Source organism: Phragmites australis, chromosome 16 (assembly GCF_958298935.1).
Source record: "Phragmites australis chromosome 16, lpPhrAust1.1, whole genome shotgun sequence".
NCBI classification, from domain to species: domain Eukaryota; kingdom Viridiplantae; phylum Streptophyta; class Magnoliopsida; order Poales; family Poaceae; genus Phragmites; species Phragmites australis.
This window is the reverse complement of record NC_084936.1, coordinates 18,798,880-18,819,737: the sequence shown is the minus strand read 5'-3', so window position 1 is coordinate 18,819,737 and position 20,858 is coordinate 18,798,880. Positions and strand designations below refer to the sequence as shown.

At 42.2% G+C, this 20,858-nt stretch overlaps 1 protein-coding gene and 1 non-coding gene across 4 annotated transcripts; one reads left to right on the top strand and one right to left on the bottom strand.

Moving 5' to 3' along the window:
* The first annotated feature begins 6,564 nt into the window (after positions 1-6,564).
* TRNAG-GCC (transfer RNA glycine (anticodon GCC)) lies at positions 6,565-6,635 on the top strand. The gene has a single exon. It is a non-coding gene; the product is annotated as a tRNA-Gly (tRNA).
* A 307-nt stretch (positions 6,636-6,942) lies between these two features.
* LOC133896048 (pentatricopeptide repeat-containing protein At5g12100, mitochondrial-like) lies at positions 6,943-11,536 on the bottom strand. Of its 3 annotated transcripts, XM_062336565.1 has the most exons (3): positions 9,646-11,536; positions 7,518-7,736; positions 6,943-7,434 (listed from the first exon to the last, which is right to left on the bottom strand). In XM_062336565.1, the coding sequence occupies exons 1-2, from the start codon at positions 11,460-11,462 to the stop codon at positions 7,643-7,645; spliced, it is 1,911 nt and encodes a 636-aa protein (XP_062192549.1). In that variant the 5' UTR covers positions 11,463-11,536; the 3' UTR covers positions 6,943-7,434; positions 7,518-7,642. The 3 variants fall into 3 exon arrangements, with proteins under 3 accessions (XP_062192549.1, XP_062192548.1, XP_062192547.1); XM_062336564.1 differs by lacking the exon at positions 6,943-7,434 and having other exon boundaries at positions 7,600-7,736; positions 9,398-11,536; XM_062336563.1 differs by lacking the exon at positions 6,943-7,434 and having other exon boundaries at positions 7,639-7,736; positions 8,573-11,536.
* Positions 11,537-20,858: the final 9,322 nt, after the last annotated feature.

The window sequence follows — 20,858 nt, the reverse complement described above, 5'->3', positions numbered from 1 at the left end:
TCTGCTTTTGAAGTTTCATATGTGACAAATCTGACTATAAGTATTATCTGTTATATTAGACAATACTAGATGTTGAGGTTAGACACGATGGACCTAGCAAGGATGCATGTACAGATATAATTAAGAGGGGAGTAAGGCAGCAGTGGTATTTGCTTAAAAGGAAGTACTTCAATGCATCACTCACAAAAGAACACTTGATGGCCCAAGAACCCCCACCTAAAATGAAAAAAGAAGAGTGGACCGGGCTGGTTGAATATTGGTATCAAACGAACATTCAGATACATACATGCAACAGTCATCTTGTTTTGCATATGTGTTGCAAATCTTCAATTTAGTTTATATGTTTTTCTTGTACCTGTTGGCAAAGAGCAAGATAATGGCATTGTCCTAAAGGCTAACGCATTAATCTATTATGCTTGCTTGTTTTACTATATTCCTTATGCTTTCTATTAGTTCAAAAGTGCTGCATAGCAAATGTTCATTGTTTATTGTTACTAAGATTAATTTACACCGAATAAAAGCAAGATTGAAACTATGCTTACTTTGGAGTCTCAATTCTATGGGAAATTCACTTATTATTGAATCATTCAATATCATCATTTAGATCATTCCATGAAATGCCTGCTAGATGATCTTGCACCTATCATTGCCAACATCTACTATAAACATTGCCATTAGTGATTCTAAATTTAGACTGCTTTTTGCATATTTATTACAGGAAAGATGTGTTAAGAACAAAGAAAATAGAGGCCAAGTCCAGCTTCACCAAAAAACAGGATCTCAGTCCTATATTGCCCATCGCTACTCCCTTGTAAGCATATCTGTGTATGAGTACCATCATATATGTCTATACCTGTCTTTTCAGATCATTTTGTAATTCATAATGCATTTATCTTGCAAAGGTCTAAGTACAATGACCGAGACCCAGATCCTGTAGAATTCTTTGGAGAATGTATGACTAGTGCTCAGAAAGGTCATATTGCATTAGCAACTGACATCTTTGTAAGTTACTTGCTGAGCTCAAGTCTAAATGATTTGAAACATAGGGATTTTTTTCTGTATTGCTGCATCAATAATTTGTACAATTACATGATTAGCTAAGACTAGACCTAGAATCAGCACTACTCTCTGTTTGATGCAGAGAATAGGTTCGAGTGTACGACACAGGAACAACAAAAGTATATTCTTAAAAATTTGGAAGAACATTCTAATTCCTCAGCTCTAACCTAACAAGCTTTGATGCTTTTGATACATGCGACAATATGTTCATTTTCTTCATAGTTAAGTTCAATTTAACTAGACACATTTGCGCATGGTTAGTCCCGAATTTTCTTTTCTTTTTGGCTAGGGATTCAGCTTAGTAAGTAAACCAGGTAAGCTTCATAATTCACCACAAAGTGGCACAGTACTCCACTATATTCAACTCTGGGTGATGCACCTTGACCTTGGATAAAACTTTGTTTTTTCTCAACATTTTCGAGAATTGTTTTTCTTGCATGACATATTTCTAAATTGCAAGCATGCTACTGCTGATATGAATTTCCTACTCTTGTTGACATCTGTATTTCTCCTCCTTAGGACAAGATGACCTTTGAGAAGGAAAAGGAGCCTGAAGAAGGTGAAGAACCGAAGTCTCATTCTCAGATTGTTGCTGACACTCTCAGCCAGGTCAGTCACTCAACCAACTTCCTTCCACACATGGGCATTGCTCCCCCCTCCAAGAGGTCTAGGTCTAGTTCTTCTACTTCAAAAACTAGACTTCGTGAGGAGTTTTAGGCAACACTACAAGCACAAAGAGAGGAAGCTGCCCGCAAACAACAAGATTTGCATGACCAGATAGGTGCTCACCAGGCTACACTTGAGGCCAATCAAAATTTACTTCGAAAACCCAGGATGAGGTGCAGGGGATGAGTCAGAAATTTTCAAAGACTGATAACCTATTGCATACTTTGCTTCAGGGTCAAACACGCTGTCGTTCGGCTAGGGGTAAGTCTCCATGATATTATGTTGCTTATGGCCTCGGCATCTGTTTCGTTGAAACAATGTGTGGTGATTAGAGGTCTTATGTTCCTATCTGGACAAGTGTTTGTAGCCATCTCATGTTAAGCTTTGTTGGTTATTTTGGCTACTAGTATTTTCCATGTAGTTGGCATATTATAACTTGTGTTCTATTGTACCGTACCTGATCGAGTCCAATATGTCAGGCATATCCTAATGTTATGGTTTATTATGTGAGATTGGTGTTGCAACCTATATGGCAGTGAGCTCTATTAATGTTGCAACCTGTATGGCAGTGTGCTGTGTTCACTTTGATTCAAAATCTTCTATGACAACATCATGCAATAAATTTATACTTCTTGTGCACCATTTTCTATCACGTCATAGAAGGCACATTGTCACCGAAAATACGAACATCAGTGATGAGAGCTTTTTTCATAAAACACACTATCCATGCTTACCAGGATAGGATTCAGTGACGAAATAGAGCTACTATTTGTGACAGGAACAACCATCTTAAAATGTTAACACTTCTTACAACAACACAAGTATTGTCATATATATACCTTAACTATGGTTATTGGTGCCCTTTTGTGACGCAATAGGACATTTTATGTGACATATGGACGCGTCATAAAATGTACACATGTATTATGACATATATTGTTTCGTCACAAAAACCACTGTAACCATGATCCGAACCCACTTTTTTATGACTACTATAGGTATTTGTGACAAGTTGACTTACCATTTTGTGACACAGATTAGATGTCATAAAGTGTCAGTGTGTTATGACATCCTATTGATCGTCATAAAAAGTTTGGACATTTTGTGACGAAAGTGCGAGAAAACGTCACAAGGTACATTTAGCGACAGTCGATATATGACGACTCGCATGACGCTCATTTTTTGTCACAAAAGGAATTTTATGACGAAAATTAGACCTACAATGACGTTTTGACTTTGTCATAGAAGGCCATTTTTTTTAGTGTCCCCTAATTGCATATAGAAACCCCACGATCAGACCTTGCTAGTCGGGGGCAGGTACACACCTAACCAATCTAATCATATTTAATATCATCCACTCATGTGTTTTCCTTCTCTAGACACCCTTTCGGTGGACGAAGTCATGGACCAACGCAGAGACGGAATGACCCGTCCCATAGCATTTAATGCTATGAGATGTCCTGGTAGGTGATCGTGATGGGCTAGCAGCCAAGCGTGACGGCATTTGGCGAATTAGGGTGGACTAGGTATGCCCACTCCCTATAATGATTGCCTAAGAGTAACCATTTTGATTAGGTATAGGGTGTGCAGGACAACTAGAGCGGACTAGGCATGCCCACTCCCTGTAATGATAGCCTAAGAGTAGCCATTTTGATTAGGTATAGAGCAGTCATCGTGTTTGGCACGGTTTGCTTGTATATGCATCTCACCTCCTGCTATATAAAGGAGGAGGATCGGGATTGTAAGAGGACACTCTGAATAAGTTCATCCAACTCATAAGAAAATACACATGACGTATGATTGTTATCCCACGGAAGACCTGAACCTAGATAAACATTGGTGTTCTTGAGTTCCTTCGACACACACTCACCAACAACTACTAGAAACATTGATCACGCACCCATCGTCTAGTATACCCAGATACATTGTTAGGGATTAGCTCACGACAGAGAGGAATACTGAGTTTAAATTATTTTTTGATTTTGATGAATTAATCTTTGAATTTAGTTTCTTCGATCATTCACCCACTCTGATTGCCATATTAGAGTGTAATCAATCCTACCATGCATGAGGTTCAATAGGATGGATTGGTCTGGTCCATGCATGTTTTGAGTCGTGATGTTTTTTATTGTGCTTGATTCCTTTAAATTGTGTGCAATCCCATGATTGGCTATTGAACATTCACAAACTCAGGGTATTTGATCATGAACTCGCTCCAGTCATCAATAAATGTCATTTTGGGATACGGTCTTCAAAACACAAAGTTTGACTACTACTTTTTGTTGTTTATAAAACATAATAAAAATATATTATTATGAAAGTAATTTTTAAGACGAATCTACACATATCATTTTCAAAGATCCAAACTTAATATATAAAAAATAATTTGTAACCAAATTTTAGAACGCTTAACTACACACAACCCAAAACGTTATGACTAGAGGAGTATTAACTTTGTGAAGTAATTGACACTGGCATTCACAGAGATGTGATTTTTAGTTAAAAAAAGTATTAAGTATGATTGCAGGCTTTCCCTGGGACGTCTTTTTTACCAAGCAGATTTTTTATACGGTGCTCCTAAGTTCTTGTGAACCGTTCATTGTGAACTAATTCAACAGGTAATATCCCTCTGACGTCATGGGATTAACAGATATAAATTATTATATTACAAAAAATGGAAAAATAAAAAATTAGCACTTGAAACTTAAAATAAGTCAGTTAATGGGGTAAATTAGTTAAAAAAAATCTAACTTTTTTGGCGAGAGCACCTTAAAATTGGCTCTTACTAAGGACATGTGCAGACATCATGACACTCTGAACATAATTAAGTAAAAGATTCCCATCTAAGGACTTCACCATGAGACAAAATCGTATCAATCAGAAGATATGGCATCGCAAAAACGTTGAAAGATCTTTTTGACTATAGATTATCATATCTAATATATATCTAGCTATTTGAGCCAATAACAACGGACGGCTAAAACTGCTTGTGTAGGTCAAAATTCGCAACGCATTTATCTTATATATAGCAAAGTGCATAAAAGCCAACTGTCTGAAACACAGGAAATTCTTTTTGAATCGAACAAAACAGACACGTGACTTTCATTGGAGTTTCACTGTGATTTTGTGGGAAAGGATAACTCCCGTGCATGCGCCGCAGGATTAATTATACGATATTCCTAACTTACAAACATGGTGTTACAAAATATATTTTGGTGACTTCGATTTGTTTTGTCAACGCACGATCATTTGAGAACCAGTTAAATCAGGCTAATGTTGCAAATTTTTAGCTGCTATATATCAACCTCTATCATCAACCATATATATTGCTGCAGTACAAACCACACTATAAGGACAAGCTAGCTAGCTAGCTAGTTTTGCGACCTTTGCATGCATGTATATGTAGCTAGCTAAGCGGGAAAGCAAGGATGGATAGCCGATGGAATATGAGAACGTTGGTGAATGGCGATGACGCTGTGTGTGGAGTGTGGGACTGAGCTGGGAACAGAGACCTACTACCCAAAATGGAACATATTCCTTGCAATTATTGACACAAAAATCATTGTCATGTTTGCTAAGGATTGGAATGCCTTTTTCTAGAACCTTTCAGATTTATCATTGTGATTTAATACACATCTAGGTCTAGGTTTTGCTTTGTACGTTGATCGCATGTTTAAATGTGTGTGAAGCCTTTATTAGTGCCTGATATGTATACTCCAACCGTTAATTTGAATTTGAGAAACATCAACAAATTAAAAACGGCACCCAAAAGAAGAGCAGTTCCAAGAATCAGGGTGATGATTTGTCTAACTTCAAGGTCCCGGAATACTGCCTACCCATTTTTCTTAGCCTTGTTTGGATGCGTGCGACCGATATCGATATCACACATTATTATTCCTTGGTTTGAATATGTGATTAATTGGTCAAGATTATTGCAGCGTTTCAATTCGATCTTGATACATCGATCAATGAAGTAGGAAACGCCACTAGCAAGCTTTTGACAAGCGACGATGATCCATGAAGCATAAAAATAGAGCCACTCTTTTGGAAAGGAATTTGAAATTTTGGAGCATCGCCTGCCTGCCGGTGGTGGCGACTGATCAGGACTTGAGAGGATGTTAGTCCGGTAGGGCATGTAGCCGTCGTTATCAGAGAACTCTTAGCCATGCCCATGACCAATGATAGGTTGGGTGATTCTCTGGACTGCTTTTTCTGGATGAAGTTTCCTGGCTTGTTTGGCGCCCAAAAAGGTCACCGCGTGCCCCAGAAGAAGGATGGCCGCAACACATGGTTCATACAAAAAACTGGTATAGGATAACTTAAATTTTGGTTCTGTAGCTCCAAAGTATCTGTGTTGAATTGATTCTATGAAACTGCTCTGCATATCAAGTGGTAGACTCGTAGTAGCCTAAAAAAATCGCCAAATGTGTTTGCGCTAAAGTTGAGAGGCGCAAACAGCAAAACAAACTGGCTCTTCATGTAAAAAGTTGTGATCTCGATCCCTTGCACTTTCTATAGATATACAGTTACTATACACACTGAACTGTCAAAATTAGGTTCATCTGTTTTTTCTAGCAACGAGGTTCATATAACTGAATCTTTGTTCAGAGGCATATATCAGCTTATGCACCCAAACTCTCATATGAAATCATCCCTTCACTCATACGATGAGCATGTAGCACAAAATCCTGAAACTGTATTGGTATAAATTCTGAAGGCAAAAGAAACAAGGAAACATATGTTAACACATCGATGGAGAAGTGGCACTCTATGCTAAAGAACACTGTTTTACCGTTTCCATATATAAAAATAAAATAGGGATTAAGCTTAAGCACAGTTGCACCAGTGGTCTAGTGGTAGAATAGTACCCTGCCACGGTACAGACCCGGGTTCGATTCCCGGCTGGTGCATTTGCGAAAGCTTTGAATTTTTTCTATTTTTGTTCTGTTACCGTCAACCTCTTTCCCCTCAGTGTTACCAGTAGCTGCTTTCAGTACATATCCAGAGATATATAGGCTTTTAAGTTTCGAGGTATTCTTAAATGGGCCAGAGTGCTACACAATGCTGGTAAACTCGCTATCAACCTATTGTTCAAAAGTAATGGCATATTCTGAACTGATGGCTCTCATGGAGTCAAAGTCCCAGCTATCCGTTTAGGCTTACCGAAATTCACAGCTTATATGCAAGACTCGGCAATTCAGAATCACTTTTACATACCCTTTCTGAGTAGACTTTCCAAGAGCACCAAGATTTATAAAGAAAGATCCAGCAAATTCAAGAGCAACAAGTGCAAACAGATGCATGGCACTATTGCTCGGGTCCTCATCATTATCCCTCAAGAAAATTCTATGTCATTCCTTTCAGTACAATTACACCTCCAACTCCTTTTTCTTTGATATGGAAATCTAAGCGCTGCAAGAAGATAAAAGTTTTCGCCTGGTTTCTTCTGATGAACAAACTAAATACAACAAATCTACTGAGAAGAACTACACAGCCAGTGGTAACAACTGTAACTCTGTCCTGTGCTTCTCAAATGTGGAAGAGACTGCATTTCGTCTCTTCTTTGGGTGTGCCTTCACTGTCAGGTGTTGGTCTTCACTGGGAATCTCCTGGGGTCACTCCTTGCAGTTCTCCACAATGCTGATCAAGGCTAGAGCAGACTCCCAGCTTCCCTTCTTCATGGAGATCCTCACTTGCAGCTTGGCAGATCTGGAAGCAAAGAAATGGTCTCAGTTTTCAGCATATCAGACCATCCTTCCAAGGGTGGAGAAAAGCTTGTATATGAAGTTAACCTTCATTTGTATAGAGTCAAATGGTTCCCTTAGACCTTCTTCTTCTTGGATTAGCTCTCTAGCCTGATTTGGTCTCCTCTCTTGGCTGGCTTCAGCATCAGACTTCTCTGGTATTGTGCACGTTTTTATTTTCTCTGTTCCCTGTTCTTTTGACCTCTTACACATAAATATATACCACAGTAGGTGCTTCCCCTACTGTATTTCCCTAAAAAAATGCTCCTGCAATTTGAGTAAAGTTATTACAAATAGTTATCAGGTTTCAGGATAATAAACAGATAATTTTACTGTAGACCAATAGATCATATACACATACGTAGAGATGTGATAAGAAATATGGAATCTAACTATAATACACTGCATATGTACATTCACAAAACACAGCATTGCGAAATGTAAGTATGATATGGCAACAGTCATCCAAAATTGCTACTCCTAATTTTCGAGGTACACTGCAAGGATCCAAACAAATAAGTCGAGCATAAGTAAATACCATACCACCAAATGATAGCAAAAGAATAGTTTTGAGTGTGCATTAAAAGGCATGAACACACTTACATCATAAATACATAATAGATATGTGGAATATCAGTGGAGAAATTAAATGGATACTAGTATAATTGTTTAGCCAGCAAAAGGGCAACCAGCAGCCTTAAAGTAAAATCAGTTTTAACACCTAGCACTTTTGGACCATTCGCTTTCACTACATGATAGTTGTAGTGCTCCCATCACCAATAAACTACGTCACAGTGGGAAGTCTGAAACCAACAATAGTGATGGCGATTATTAGCAAGTTGTCTTCTTGTTGCACTGTTCGGTTTCACAAGTTAACAGCTATACTAGATCAAATACAATGTCAACTAGTAATCAATCTAAAAAGTGTTCGCACACTTCATCAGTAAAGGAAACATCATTTCTCATGAGTATAGCAAACAAAAGAGGCACTAATAAATAAGTCAGTGGCAACATGAATTTCCACGAATTCCATACATAAATTATACAGTAAATTTAGAGAACTACACTAAGGTAGGGGGGGGGGGGGGGAGCAATCACTGTACCACTCTGTCCTTGAGCAACAGTGACAAAAAATTCAAAATAGTGTCCGCTGTCATCCTTGTAGCGAAGATTAAAGGGCATCCATGTTTTCCAAAACCAGAGGAATCTATTACATATATTAAAGGGCCAAGAATCGGAGACCAACCAGGGGTCAAGCCACTATAGGTACTGTTTATGTGGGTCCCACATGTGTACATATATATACAAATACATATACGTATAATATAATTTTCATTTTCGGGAAATTCTAGAAAAGTGTCGAAATGAATATTAGTTATATTGATAAATCAGCTAAAATAATCTAAAATGTAAAGAAAAATATCTAAAACTCAAAAAATATTAAACAAATTTTGTTAGGTTCGTATTATTGTCGTCTAGATACTAAAAATATGTGCATGCATGAAAGTACTATTGTTTTCTTTATAATTAAATGAATGTGTTAAATATAAATATTGAGATGTCCAAAATTAGTGAACTCAATTTTTTCGGCCTTCTTTTGTCATGCTCTGTGCAACAAAAAAACAAGCGCGGCATAGGCGCTCTAATCCGCCTGGTATTTCTAACTAGCCCAACCAAACAGCTAGCGAAGATCAAAGAACAAAGTAATGAACTGAGTCTTGGCAGGAGCAAAAAGTTCAGTGCAACCTATACTAGCACTTAGCTGCTAGCATCTTCTACAACCCCATATTGCCATTTTCTTTTTGTCTCTGTACAATTAAACTCTTAACTCTGAAACTCCTTTCTCTCTATTAATACAAGGCAGTCCTGCATGTTCATTTCGAAACAATGCAATCAAATTGGAATTGCTATACTCCTATCCAGCTTACAGTTAGTTCTTTCTGTGTCATCAATGGTTATTCCTTTTTCTGACATTTCCTTCTTCAGAGCTTCTACCTTAGATTCATTCCCACATCTCACGTAGGTATCGACCATGATACCATATATGGTACCAGTAGGCGCAACATTCTTGTGCAACATTTGCTGATAGAGACTTTCCATCTCATGTACTCTCCCTGCACCACCCAATGCACTGAGAAGCATATGGTATGTTCTCAGTGTAGGTTTAATGCCATACCTGTGCATTTCTTGGTGAAGCTCCAAAGCTCTATCAGTATTACCCATGTTGCAGCATGCTGATATTAGAGTATTATAGCTGACAACATCTGGTGTCAGTCCATGTTTTCTTAAGCTGTAAATCAATTCTTCAGCTTCAGCCATCCGTGAGTTTTTGCAAAGGCCTTTCAAAAGCAAGTTGTAGGTAACTATACTTGCAGATACCCCACAACTCTTCATCTTCTCAGCTAGAACAAAAGCCTGCTCAGTGGCACCAGACTCTACATAAGCATCTATGATAGAGTTGTACACCTGTGCATTTGGTAAAACATCTTTATGTGACATATCATCCAAGATAGCTACAGCTTCCGGGATCTTTCCGTTCTTGCAGAAAGCATTGACAACTGAACCAAAAGAGACAACATTTGACTTTATCCCCTTCTCTTGCATATCAGATAGAACAATGAGACATTTCTCGAGTTGCCCAGCCCTGCCATAAGCGTCAATCAGTGTATTGAAAGTTTCCACACTTGGGTCCACTCCGCCCTTCTCCATCTCCATCACCAAATCCTCTGCTTTGGTGATCATTTCCGCCTTACACAAACCATTTATTAGTGCATTATAAGTGATGTGATCTGGCCTAATGTGACGTGATTTCATCTGCTCAAAGATGGAGAAGGCCCCTTGAAGGTCCTGATTCTGACAATAACCATTGATTAGAGTATTGTAGATAACTCTTGTTGGGACCAGTCCTGTGTGTACCAACATCTCCAATACCTGTTCTGCCTTTGCAACCTTACCATCTTTGCATAGACCATTCAGGAAGATACTGCAAGTGTAAGCCTCAATCATGACACCCTTCTTCAAAGACTCTCCAAACAAGGAAAGCATGATCCATGAGTCTCCAGTTCTTGAGAGACCATCAAACAAAATGCTATATGTAAAACCATCTGGCAACATGCTTTGTGATGCCATCTCATTCAACAAGGTTCTTGTATCGCCCATCCTTCCGGCACGGCACAGCCCTGACAGGAGCACATTGTACGTGATCACATTCGGCCTTGGCCCATCACGCAGCATACGATCCCGCAGCCTGAAACCAGCCTCCAAGTCCCCACCCTTGACGTGCCCATCAATCATTGTGTTGTAGGTGATCCGATTCGGCACGACGCCCCGCTCCGTCATTTCATCGAACATCTGCAGGGCGTCGCTGCCCTTCCCAGCCCTCCACAGCCCAGCGATGACCACGTTGTACGAGAACGCGTCGGGGGGCGGCGCGCCGTCGCGGCCCATCCGGCGCAGCATGCCGACGGCCTCGTCGAGGTCGCCCGCGGCGACGCACGCCTGAACGGCCTTGTTCCACGCGAAGGTGTCCGGGCGCGCCCCGGAGGCCACGAGGAGATCGAACGCGGCGCGCGCGTCGGCGTGGCGGCTGAGGGAGAGTAGGGACTCCAGGAGAAGGTTGCATGACGAGAGCGAAGGCAGCGGCGCGCGCACGCCGGCGTTGGCCCCCGCGCCGGCGAGAAGGGAGAGCAGGTGGAGCGCGCCGTCGGGGAGGCGGAGGCGCGCGGAGGCGACTACGAGGGCGGAGGCGGCATCGCAGAGGAAGGCATGGGGCCGCGGGTCGTCCTGGGTGTCGGTAGTGGCGGCGGGGGTGGCGGCGAGGGCGCGGTAGAGCTCAGCAGCGGAAGAGCCGGGGGGATGGGAGGAGAGGAAGGACTTGGCGAGGTCCACGGAGCGGTGGAAGCGCCCGGCGGCGAGGAGGGAGGCGAGCTCACCGAGGGAGGCGGCGGCTGGGGGAGAGGAGGAGAAGTGGCGGCGCGGGAGGAGGCGAGACATTTGGGAGCTACTCCCTGCTGCTCCTTTTCGCCATAGTTTGAGGGCAGGTGTGTCGAGGGTATACGAGGGTTTTGCAGTGGTTGGTTGCTTGGGCCGGTTCAAAATTAGGACCACTATGGCACATTTGCTGGCTGGTTTTCAGCCAAATGCATTTGAAAGTAATTTCAAATTTTGGATGGAATTTCACAGAAATTTGACGAAAACTCAGCAAGAAATCACAAAAATATCTAAATTTGTTCAAACCTTACCAAACCATATACCGGCGACCATTAGGAATCATGCTACCAGAGATCATCGGTAACTCCTACCGAAACCCTTCACTGAGTATAGGTCTTCAAAACGGATATACAAACTGTCCAAAATTTCATCCAATAGCTTGCAAATATGTTTTATATTTTTCCTTAATGATTGATTGTCACACCTGGTTTTAACAGACAAAATCAGATGGGCTTATATGTGCCCAGGATATTCAACACATATAAAAACGTCATAGGTGAAATAACAAAAGCAATACTTATATAGAATAAACATTAAACTCTTATAGCAATTAACATATATTGTCTTCTATGAAGATATCTGACAGAACAGAAGCACTGGTGCCCAACAACACCGTAAGCAACCGACCGGGAGACACGCACCTAGAACGTCACAACCTCGTCTTGATAGTCTTCAACATCTTCACTCACTGAGTAGCAGCATACATGTCGCATGGTATTGAGAAAATAGCAAGTATGAGCACATGACGCGCTCGGCAAGTGTGGGAAAGATAATGATATGCAAACTTATATCAAGAATAAGCTAACACATGGTATATTTGCATAAATACGAGTAATGAAAAGATAATTGGAGTCAAAAGTATTAAACAATTATTAAGTGAATGTAACATATACAGTCCAATATCCAGCATACAAGGTTTCCTACCTTGCATACCATAACCGTCTAGTACTCCATGTACTATAACCAAAAGCACAACCATCTAGTAGTCTCTGTACCATAACCATAACCACAACCATCTAGTACTCCCTGTACCAGAACCATAACCACAACCATCTAATCACAATCCACTAATCATGTGAGGATCCAAGTCTCACATAACCGCGGGCACGACTATTATAACAGTTTTATACTCTGCAGAGGTTATTCAACTTTTAGCCACGAGTCGTGATTTTCATGTTGCCGTGTTCGCGAAACACTTAACACACGCCAATGGTGTGGCGCTAGGAGAATCACTACGAAGCATGGTCCATCAATTAGGTTCTGGTACTCCAACGAATGCCAGCCGGGTGTCTAATTGATATGCTAAGCCTTACCCATATCGGCCTCGTGTTTGGTACGATATTTCTTGGGTTGTCGCTCCACGAACTGGTCCTTGTATGTGACACTTGGGCAAAGACTATCCAACTGGAAAATAACAACAAAACATAACATCTCTGCTTGGAACGTATCCACAAACCCACCACCATTATCAAACCAACAAATTTCTTAGAACGTATCCACAAAACCACCACATAAACCACCATAGTCAAACCAACTTCTTACCCAAGTTCTAGGGTTCCATGTTACTAACAAGTTCATCATCACCATTGCATCTATCTACTGAACATGTATATGACACTTCCCAATATCCCAAAAGCATGGCTAAGCAATCTATTCAACAAGAATACCTAACCATAAACCATCTAGGTTCCAAGGGATGATAAGAAAAAATCTAGGGAAAACCCTAACATATGTGACTACCTATCATATTGACAGACATTGCATGCAATTTTGTAAAATAAAACAGTTTAAAAACATAGGTTCAAGATGATCAAGGATATTTTCCTTTTACCCAATGCTGCTTAGTGTTGTCGAAATCTTGGTCTTGAAGTCCCTCGAATTGCTCCGGAATGTTATCGACTAATCGCGAGAACTACCAACAAACAACACAAAGAAAAACACTAAGAACAACATACCAAACATCATCAAAACACTTTAAAACACTATTATTGGATATGGATGATTTTAGAAATATTTAGGTAATCGAAGTTGAGATGAAAAGAAAATGAGCTTTTGAGAGATGGATTAGACTGATAAGAAAATGTTGATTTTTCGGAACTATCTTCCAATGGGAAAGGCTTTATTGCACAATCATTGTGTCAGGCTTGATAACATTATTGCGTAAGATTCAAGAAGTGTAAGCAAACCAAACTTTGCTGACTAGGCTAAGGAGAATGATGTGGCGTTGACTTGGCATGTTATGCAAGTACCATCTTAGATTAAAGAAGGGATACGCGGAAATCTAGTCTCGATTACCTATGATGGATCAAAAAGGCTAAAGGTTACGCTTCTAGGTTAAAGATACTACTGTGACTCTATGTAGTGGTGGTGGTTCGGGTTTCATTGGAGATGGCGATCGGGCACGTGGTCACAAACATCGATGTCGGCTTCAGTGGTGTTTCAGTGAAACGAGGGAATCATAGTGTAGAACGCGGAAAGACTAACTCAGCGGTATGGTTGGTTTTGGAAGGGGTCATCCGAGGTAGCGGCAAAACAGCGTTGACTGCTGTTATGTTTGGTGGTGACCGCGCACAGATGCAGGAATGAAGATACTCGCGTTCCAGGAGATTGTCTATGAAATTTGAGAAATTGTTTGAATAGAGATGTTCATATATCCCGGGAACACAATTCTATGGTATGGGTTTTGGTAGATCATCCACAGAGAGGAAGAACGATCAACAAAGATGAGACGGGTGATGGCTGTGACGTGCTGTGGTTGGCAATAGCATCCTGGTCGTGTCGCTGCACAAATGTGGATGGGCTCCTAGGGTCACATAGAATACTTTATGGGACATGCCGTGACATGGTTGGTGCATCCATAAGGCTTTCGGATTGACAGGGAACGCGAATGCAAATCCGGTGCGCGCGCAGAACGCGTCCAGAAACTGGACAACGGGTATGTCAACCTTGATTGCGGTGGTTTGGCTGCTCTACTAGCCGACCTAGTTGGTGAGGACATGGGGAACATAATGGGACATGCACCGGTGAAAGGGCTTGGTGATTTGACATCTGATCGGTTGGGAACGTCGATGCCAATCGGCTACAGCGCGACTGTCTCGTGGCTGTCCGCGACAGTGACGACCGTGGCACTGTAGATCGGGCTTTGGCCGGGGCTAGGTGTAACACCCCAGGGACCAAAACAAGCCTGGAGGGTCACTTAGGCCAACCTACAAAATCTGTCGAAAGCTGAGGGAAAATTTCAGCAGCACCTCCCCTAAAAGTGGAGGTATAACAGGCAACAACACCAGACAGAACAGATATAGAATATCACACTAGCAAAACAAAGATCCTATCAACGAGGCACAAGCCTCGACCAAACAACTGAACCACCATCAAACTCATTATATACATTACAGGGCAAAAGACAATATCTAACAGGGCATCAAGTTTAGCCCAAGAGAGAAGGTAAACGTGCAGGCGACGTGTAGCCACCCATCCCGCAAGCGATTGACACCTCAAAAGGAACCTGGAAAGAAAGCACGGGTGAGATTCGAAAATCTCAGCAAGTGAAAGGTATTTTGCAAAAGCTATTAGCCACAGATAAATGTGCTAACAATTCTAAATAGAAACTAGTAATGAAACAGACCGCCAACACTAGGAGAAACAATTATGACTAAGTAAGTCCAACAATAACATTAATCATTTAACATTCGGTTGGTATAAGCCTTCAGAGCCGCATATATATCTATATACAAGCTAATTAAAGGAAATAAGATTTGATGCGAATAACCCATTGAATTTCATAAGAAGACATAACCATGCACATGACATGCTCTCCTCACCCTTACCCCTCCTCGGGTAACATACGGTACTGTACCGGTACGGTCGCGGCCAGAAGACGACGACAAACTTCCAATGCATGAGATGTATATGTATGCCGTGCTTCAAGTATAACTATCATAACTCCCGGAATATGCTTGAGACTTCGAAATAAAACATTACATAAAATAATAATGAACAACTGCATAATGGCATATCGTGCTTACTGCACTTCATAAATCAATCATCGAGTAAACTTCTGGAAACATAAACAACATAGTAACCATCTCATAATCAGTTATTCAGATTAGATGAATGCATTGTAATTAAGGAATGTAGACAATCCAATAAGAGGTTAAAGCGTAGCCATTCACTACAATCACTTGCCTTTACCGACGATGAAGCCGGGCACTAGTCGTGACGTGAGGTCGCACCACCTGAACAAACACACCATTAATACAAAGATGCCACAACGACGAAAAAGAAGAGGACACACGCTAATACGCCAAAAGCACCTAAGCCAATTCCCGAAAAAGAATAACGTCAACGCCATCGGTACGCCTATATTTCGGAAAACTATACAGAAAACTGTATCACAAGAAATGATACACTATTTCCAATTCAGAGTCGAACCAAAGCTCTCACTAATTAGACTTTGCTCCGATGAACGAAAAGAATACTTCGACTCGGATATCGTATCTTCGAATCAATAACAATTATCGAAACGAAACAGACTATTGATCACATGAAATAATACGACAGGAATTGATTGATTTTATTTAAATCAAACCACAATCGTCCAAAAGTTACCGAAAAATCGCCTTCGAAGGATTGACGACGAATCCGACGAAAATCCGAAATTTCCAACTTTTCCTTTTTTTTCTTCTTTTTTTTTCTTTCTTTTCTCCTCTCTTTTTTTTTTCTTTCTTCCTTTTCCCTTTCTTCCTTGCTTCTCTGCTCTGCGTCGTTGGGTGGCTTGGCCGACTGGGTGCTTCGGCGACACACCGAGGGAGAGAGAGGGAAGCGCCGGCTGCGGGGCCGACGGTGGCCGGCGGCAGCAGCGGCGGCCGGCGGACGCGCACGCACGGCGACGCAGCAGGGGCGCGGCGACGTAGTTGGCACGGCGCACAGCGGCCGGAGCAGGCGGTCGGCCGGCGGCGACGGCGAGCGGAGGCGCAGCGGCGGTGATCGGAGCACGGCGGCCGGCGGGCACAGGAGCTCGGCGGCGCGGGAGAGAGAGAGAGTTCGAGAGAGAGAGAGACGGCACACACGACATGAAGAGTCTAGATGGATCGGGTTGAGGACCGATTCATCCAGTACTTATCCCTCTTTTTTTATTTTTTTTAAATTTTTAAAACCACGAACGGTCTAAATTGATTGGGCTCGCTACGGGTCTCAAAGTTCCCGGAACGGACATATGAATAGCAAAATGGGTTCGTCTCGGCGAGATGAACGCAACCACGGTCTCCGATCGTCCATACGAGCCACGGATCACAAAGTCAATATTTGGTCAACTCTCTCTTCTTTTTTTCTCAAAATAAATTGGTATTACACTAGGGCTTGGCTAGGGACTTAGTATGATGCTAAAACAGTAGTAAGAGAGTAGAAGAAGGGGTCATCACCTTGATTTGATGGTCGAGGAAGGAGGATTCGCGGAGAAGACGACGTAGCTTATCACGGGCGACGGCGGCGGCGATTCCGATGAACGGTGACACTCCGGCGACGCACGGACATGGCAGCAGCAACTTCTAGGGCTTGGGGGCGTGGAATAGGGGTAGAAGAGGGCGTGCAACTCATATTTATAGGGCTAGGAGCGGCTGGTTGAGGTGGAGTCCAAGCCGAACACGAATCGGAGTCTGTTACGGTTTACTTTTTCGCAGCTCTCTATTCCGAGGATGATATCTCCATCAACATTTCTTGACTCTAAATTGTAGTACTCGAAAAGATCTACAACTTTGGTAGTCATTGGAACTTCTGAAGACGTCATCTTTATTTCCAAAAATGCACCACAAGATAAACTGTTTGAACTCAGACTTATCTGCGCAGCACTAATTTCGGGGGTTATAACTCCTAGCTCCATTATTAAAAAGAGGACTTCCATAGATTCAAATCGAAGCTCTCGACGAGACCTACAACTTTGGTATTGTCAAGATTTGCATTTGACACCGTTTTGAACTCCGAAACGTCTTGCGAAGATGAGGCTGTCCAGAACTTACAAAAATTTACAGATTTCGTGGATCCTTTGTTGGACCATCTAAAAGACTTGGCTAAGGGTTTGGACTTGAGAAAGATTGAGCCTAAAGACACTTTAGGTATATCTAGGGTTTAGAAAAGAAACTTTTGTAGAGAAATTTGAATAAGGTTTGAATTTGAATTGAGTTCAGAGTGAATTTAAGAGAAACAAAAAATTGAGGTTGAACAAGAATAGGAGTAGATAAGGTATTTGAATTTGAATTTGGGTAGAATTTGAGAAAGAGGATATTAGCTTTAAACAATGATTTGGATAAGATTTGAATTGAACTGGAGAAAGATCAGGTATGATCAAGGATTGAATAGATGATGAATTCAAAAACTTTGAATTTCAACCATTAAGATCCTTAACTTATTCACTACTGAGTTTTGTAAAAGCCTTTTCAAAATCTTTTTTATTCAAAACATCAAAGAGAAAGAAAAAAGAAAAAGAACCCTAATGTATTTACCTGGCTCCTAACAAAACTCAGCATGCAATGCACACAAAATTATAACTTTTATTGATTGATTGATTAAGAAAATAGATTTTAAATTTATTCTACTGGTGTAGCTATTCAATAATCTTAAATTTTTTTTAGAAATTTGGAAACAAAGTATGCGAATATTGGTTAGGTTATTTATCGGCACAAGATGTTAATCTACCCCAATTATTCTTGTTCGAGTTTGATTCAATAGGCAATGTATATTTTATTGCAGAATTTGTAATTAGTTAGAAAATTTAAAACATATTATGCCATGTTTCTTCAGGTGAAATCAGCAATTACGCGTTACGTATGACTCACTATGATGAGAAAAGGTCATCAATATCTACCAGTACAAGCTATGTGAAAATCCAAATTCAGCCGAATAAAAATTCATCCAATCCTTACTCGACCCCAAAAGTCATATCCAACTCAAGACTTCAAACTATAGATAAGAATATGTTCCCAGTTCCTTGACCCTAGATTCGCAAAGGCAAAATAAAAGGTCATCAACACCTAGAGTAATCTGTCTAAAGAAAAATGCTTACATACAGAATGTTGAACTATTTCCATTGCTTTAGACAGAGTATTTGCCTAAAGACAGACATGAGCATAAGAAACTACACAATGTCATAGAAAATCGGAAAGAGGGTTGTTTCAGAGTTACACATATACAGAGCGCTGCCTTTAGTTAAGAAGCGGAAGAAAACAAGGTTCCGCGGCTTTCAGCCCGAAGACATGGCGGCTATTAAAAATTCTGAGAGCGATTACAAAAGGAAAGAAAAGACATACTAGCGAGGTTAAAATTTTACAGCTCCAAGATGCGGCAATGTCTTTCTACACATTCCACTGCCTCTTACATGCCAGATTTCCTCGACTAAAAAAGGCCATGGACAATACATTGCCGGTAGCAGGCTGAAAAAAAAGACCTTTGCTCCCTGACAAAGCTCAGAGCCTCAGACACCAAGACCTTTGCAAGCCAGCTGCTCAACAAGTTCAGAGTTCAGACAACGTCGATCTTCCTCCACAAACAGCACAACGAGTTCAGAGTTTACACAATGTCTCCTCCATCCGGCGAGCGTGACACAGCCATGAAAGAAGCTGGCGCCTAGCGCATTGCACACAATGGCATTCCATGTCCCGATCTCGCGGCTACAACGCAGCACTCGCGTTGAACATGTCGTGAGAGAGCCTGTGGAGCGCAGAGACATCATCGCTGACATGCGAGCGGCCCGGACTCATGCCTGATGTGGCCTTGTTGTCGGTCCGTGTCCTGGCAACGACGGAGGACTCCGCAGTTCTGCCGTGATTCGCCGTGGCGGCCAAGTGAGAGGAACTCGTGCAGGAGCAGGCCGCAGAAGGGGAGGGAGGGAGGGAGGAGACGGCGGCGGCGGCGAGGTGGGAGAGAAGTTGAGCATTCTACTTTTCGCACGATTTGCGCCCACCCGTGGTCGTCGGGTCGGCATGGGAAGCTTAGGCGCAACCCTGCTCTCCGGGCGCTCCTCTGCGTCTAGGGGCGTGTGGTAGCTTTCCTGGATGTGATCATCGAGTCGTGGAGGCGGCACCGTGGGGTGAATGGAGAACATGGTGAAAGACCGGAGCTGATCGAGGACCATGGACGACGCGCTGCGGCAGAGCCATCTCCTGGACGCCACGCCGCTGCCCTGCTGGCCACGGGATGTGATAGCGATGGAGCCGACGAGGACGTTGAAGAAGAGGAACCACGCTGTGCAGGGGCTGAGCCACGCCGACAGTACTCCGCCGCCATTGATCGATGAGCAGCAGCAGCCTGTTGCGGTCTCTCTCCGTCCCTCAGTTTCTTGCGCCTAATTAGTTGTTGCTCTGCAGTCCGAACGAGTGACCAGGAGTAATCGCGACACGAATAATAGAAAATCGATCAAAACTGATCAGAATTGGATGCAGCAATTTCGAGCCGCAGGTGGGCCTCCTTCAATCAGGGGTTGCAGCAACCTCCTCCGCCATCTAATCCGCACGAGCCCACCAGCATTCTCCGCCGCTTCCGCTCCCTCCACGCGCCCACCGTCGCGGGCTACTACTTCAACGACGACTCCCCCTTGCTTCCTTTTCTTATTAAACCAAGAACCAGAGCCAGCGGCAGCCTGTCATTTGTCCCATCGTCATCCATGGCCCCTGCCATTGATGCCCGCCACTTCTCCCTCCACTTCCTCCCTGGCATGATCGACAAACCTCAGGCTTGGGACGCCGGGGTCTGCAACCAACATGATCTCTTTGGCTTCCCAGGCATGTTGGTGGTCGTCTGCGAGCCTTTGACACGACGCTACAAAAGAATCCCTCCACCACCGGACATCAACGGCTGTTTTTACGTAAGTGGATCCTACCTCAACAATGGCAGCGCTGCGCTGACAAGGCGGCCGGGAGGCTGCATCGGCATGTCAAACTTCAAGGTGCTCAAGTGCGATTCATTGTTTATGTTGATGACTAGTTAAATCTCGTGGGTTGCAACATGAATAAAAAAAATCATAAGATAATATAATTAATTAGGTGAAACTAATGCAAAATAAGACCATACAACCAACCAGCAAAACAACATCACACATCCAAACAGCAGTAAGTTCAACGTATATTACGAAGAAGTTATGGGGTCATCTTCCGCACAATCAAACTATGATACACCACTCCTCTCCTCGAAAACGACCAATTCCCCATTCATAGTAATCTTGCTGCGAAAGATTTACCATGGCAACAGACTCCTTACATAGGGTTCGCGGCGCAATGCCCGTTGCACGTTTTGACGATCTCTCTTTGCTTACCTTATGAGTAGATGATGCAAGGGAATTAAAATAATAAATTACACACCAATACCAGGTCTCAATGAGAAATACATAAGGAAGAGAGGTGAGATAAAATT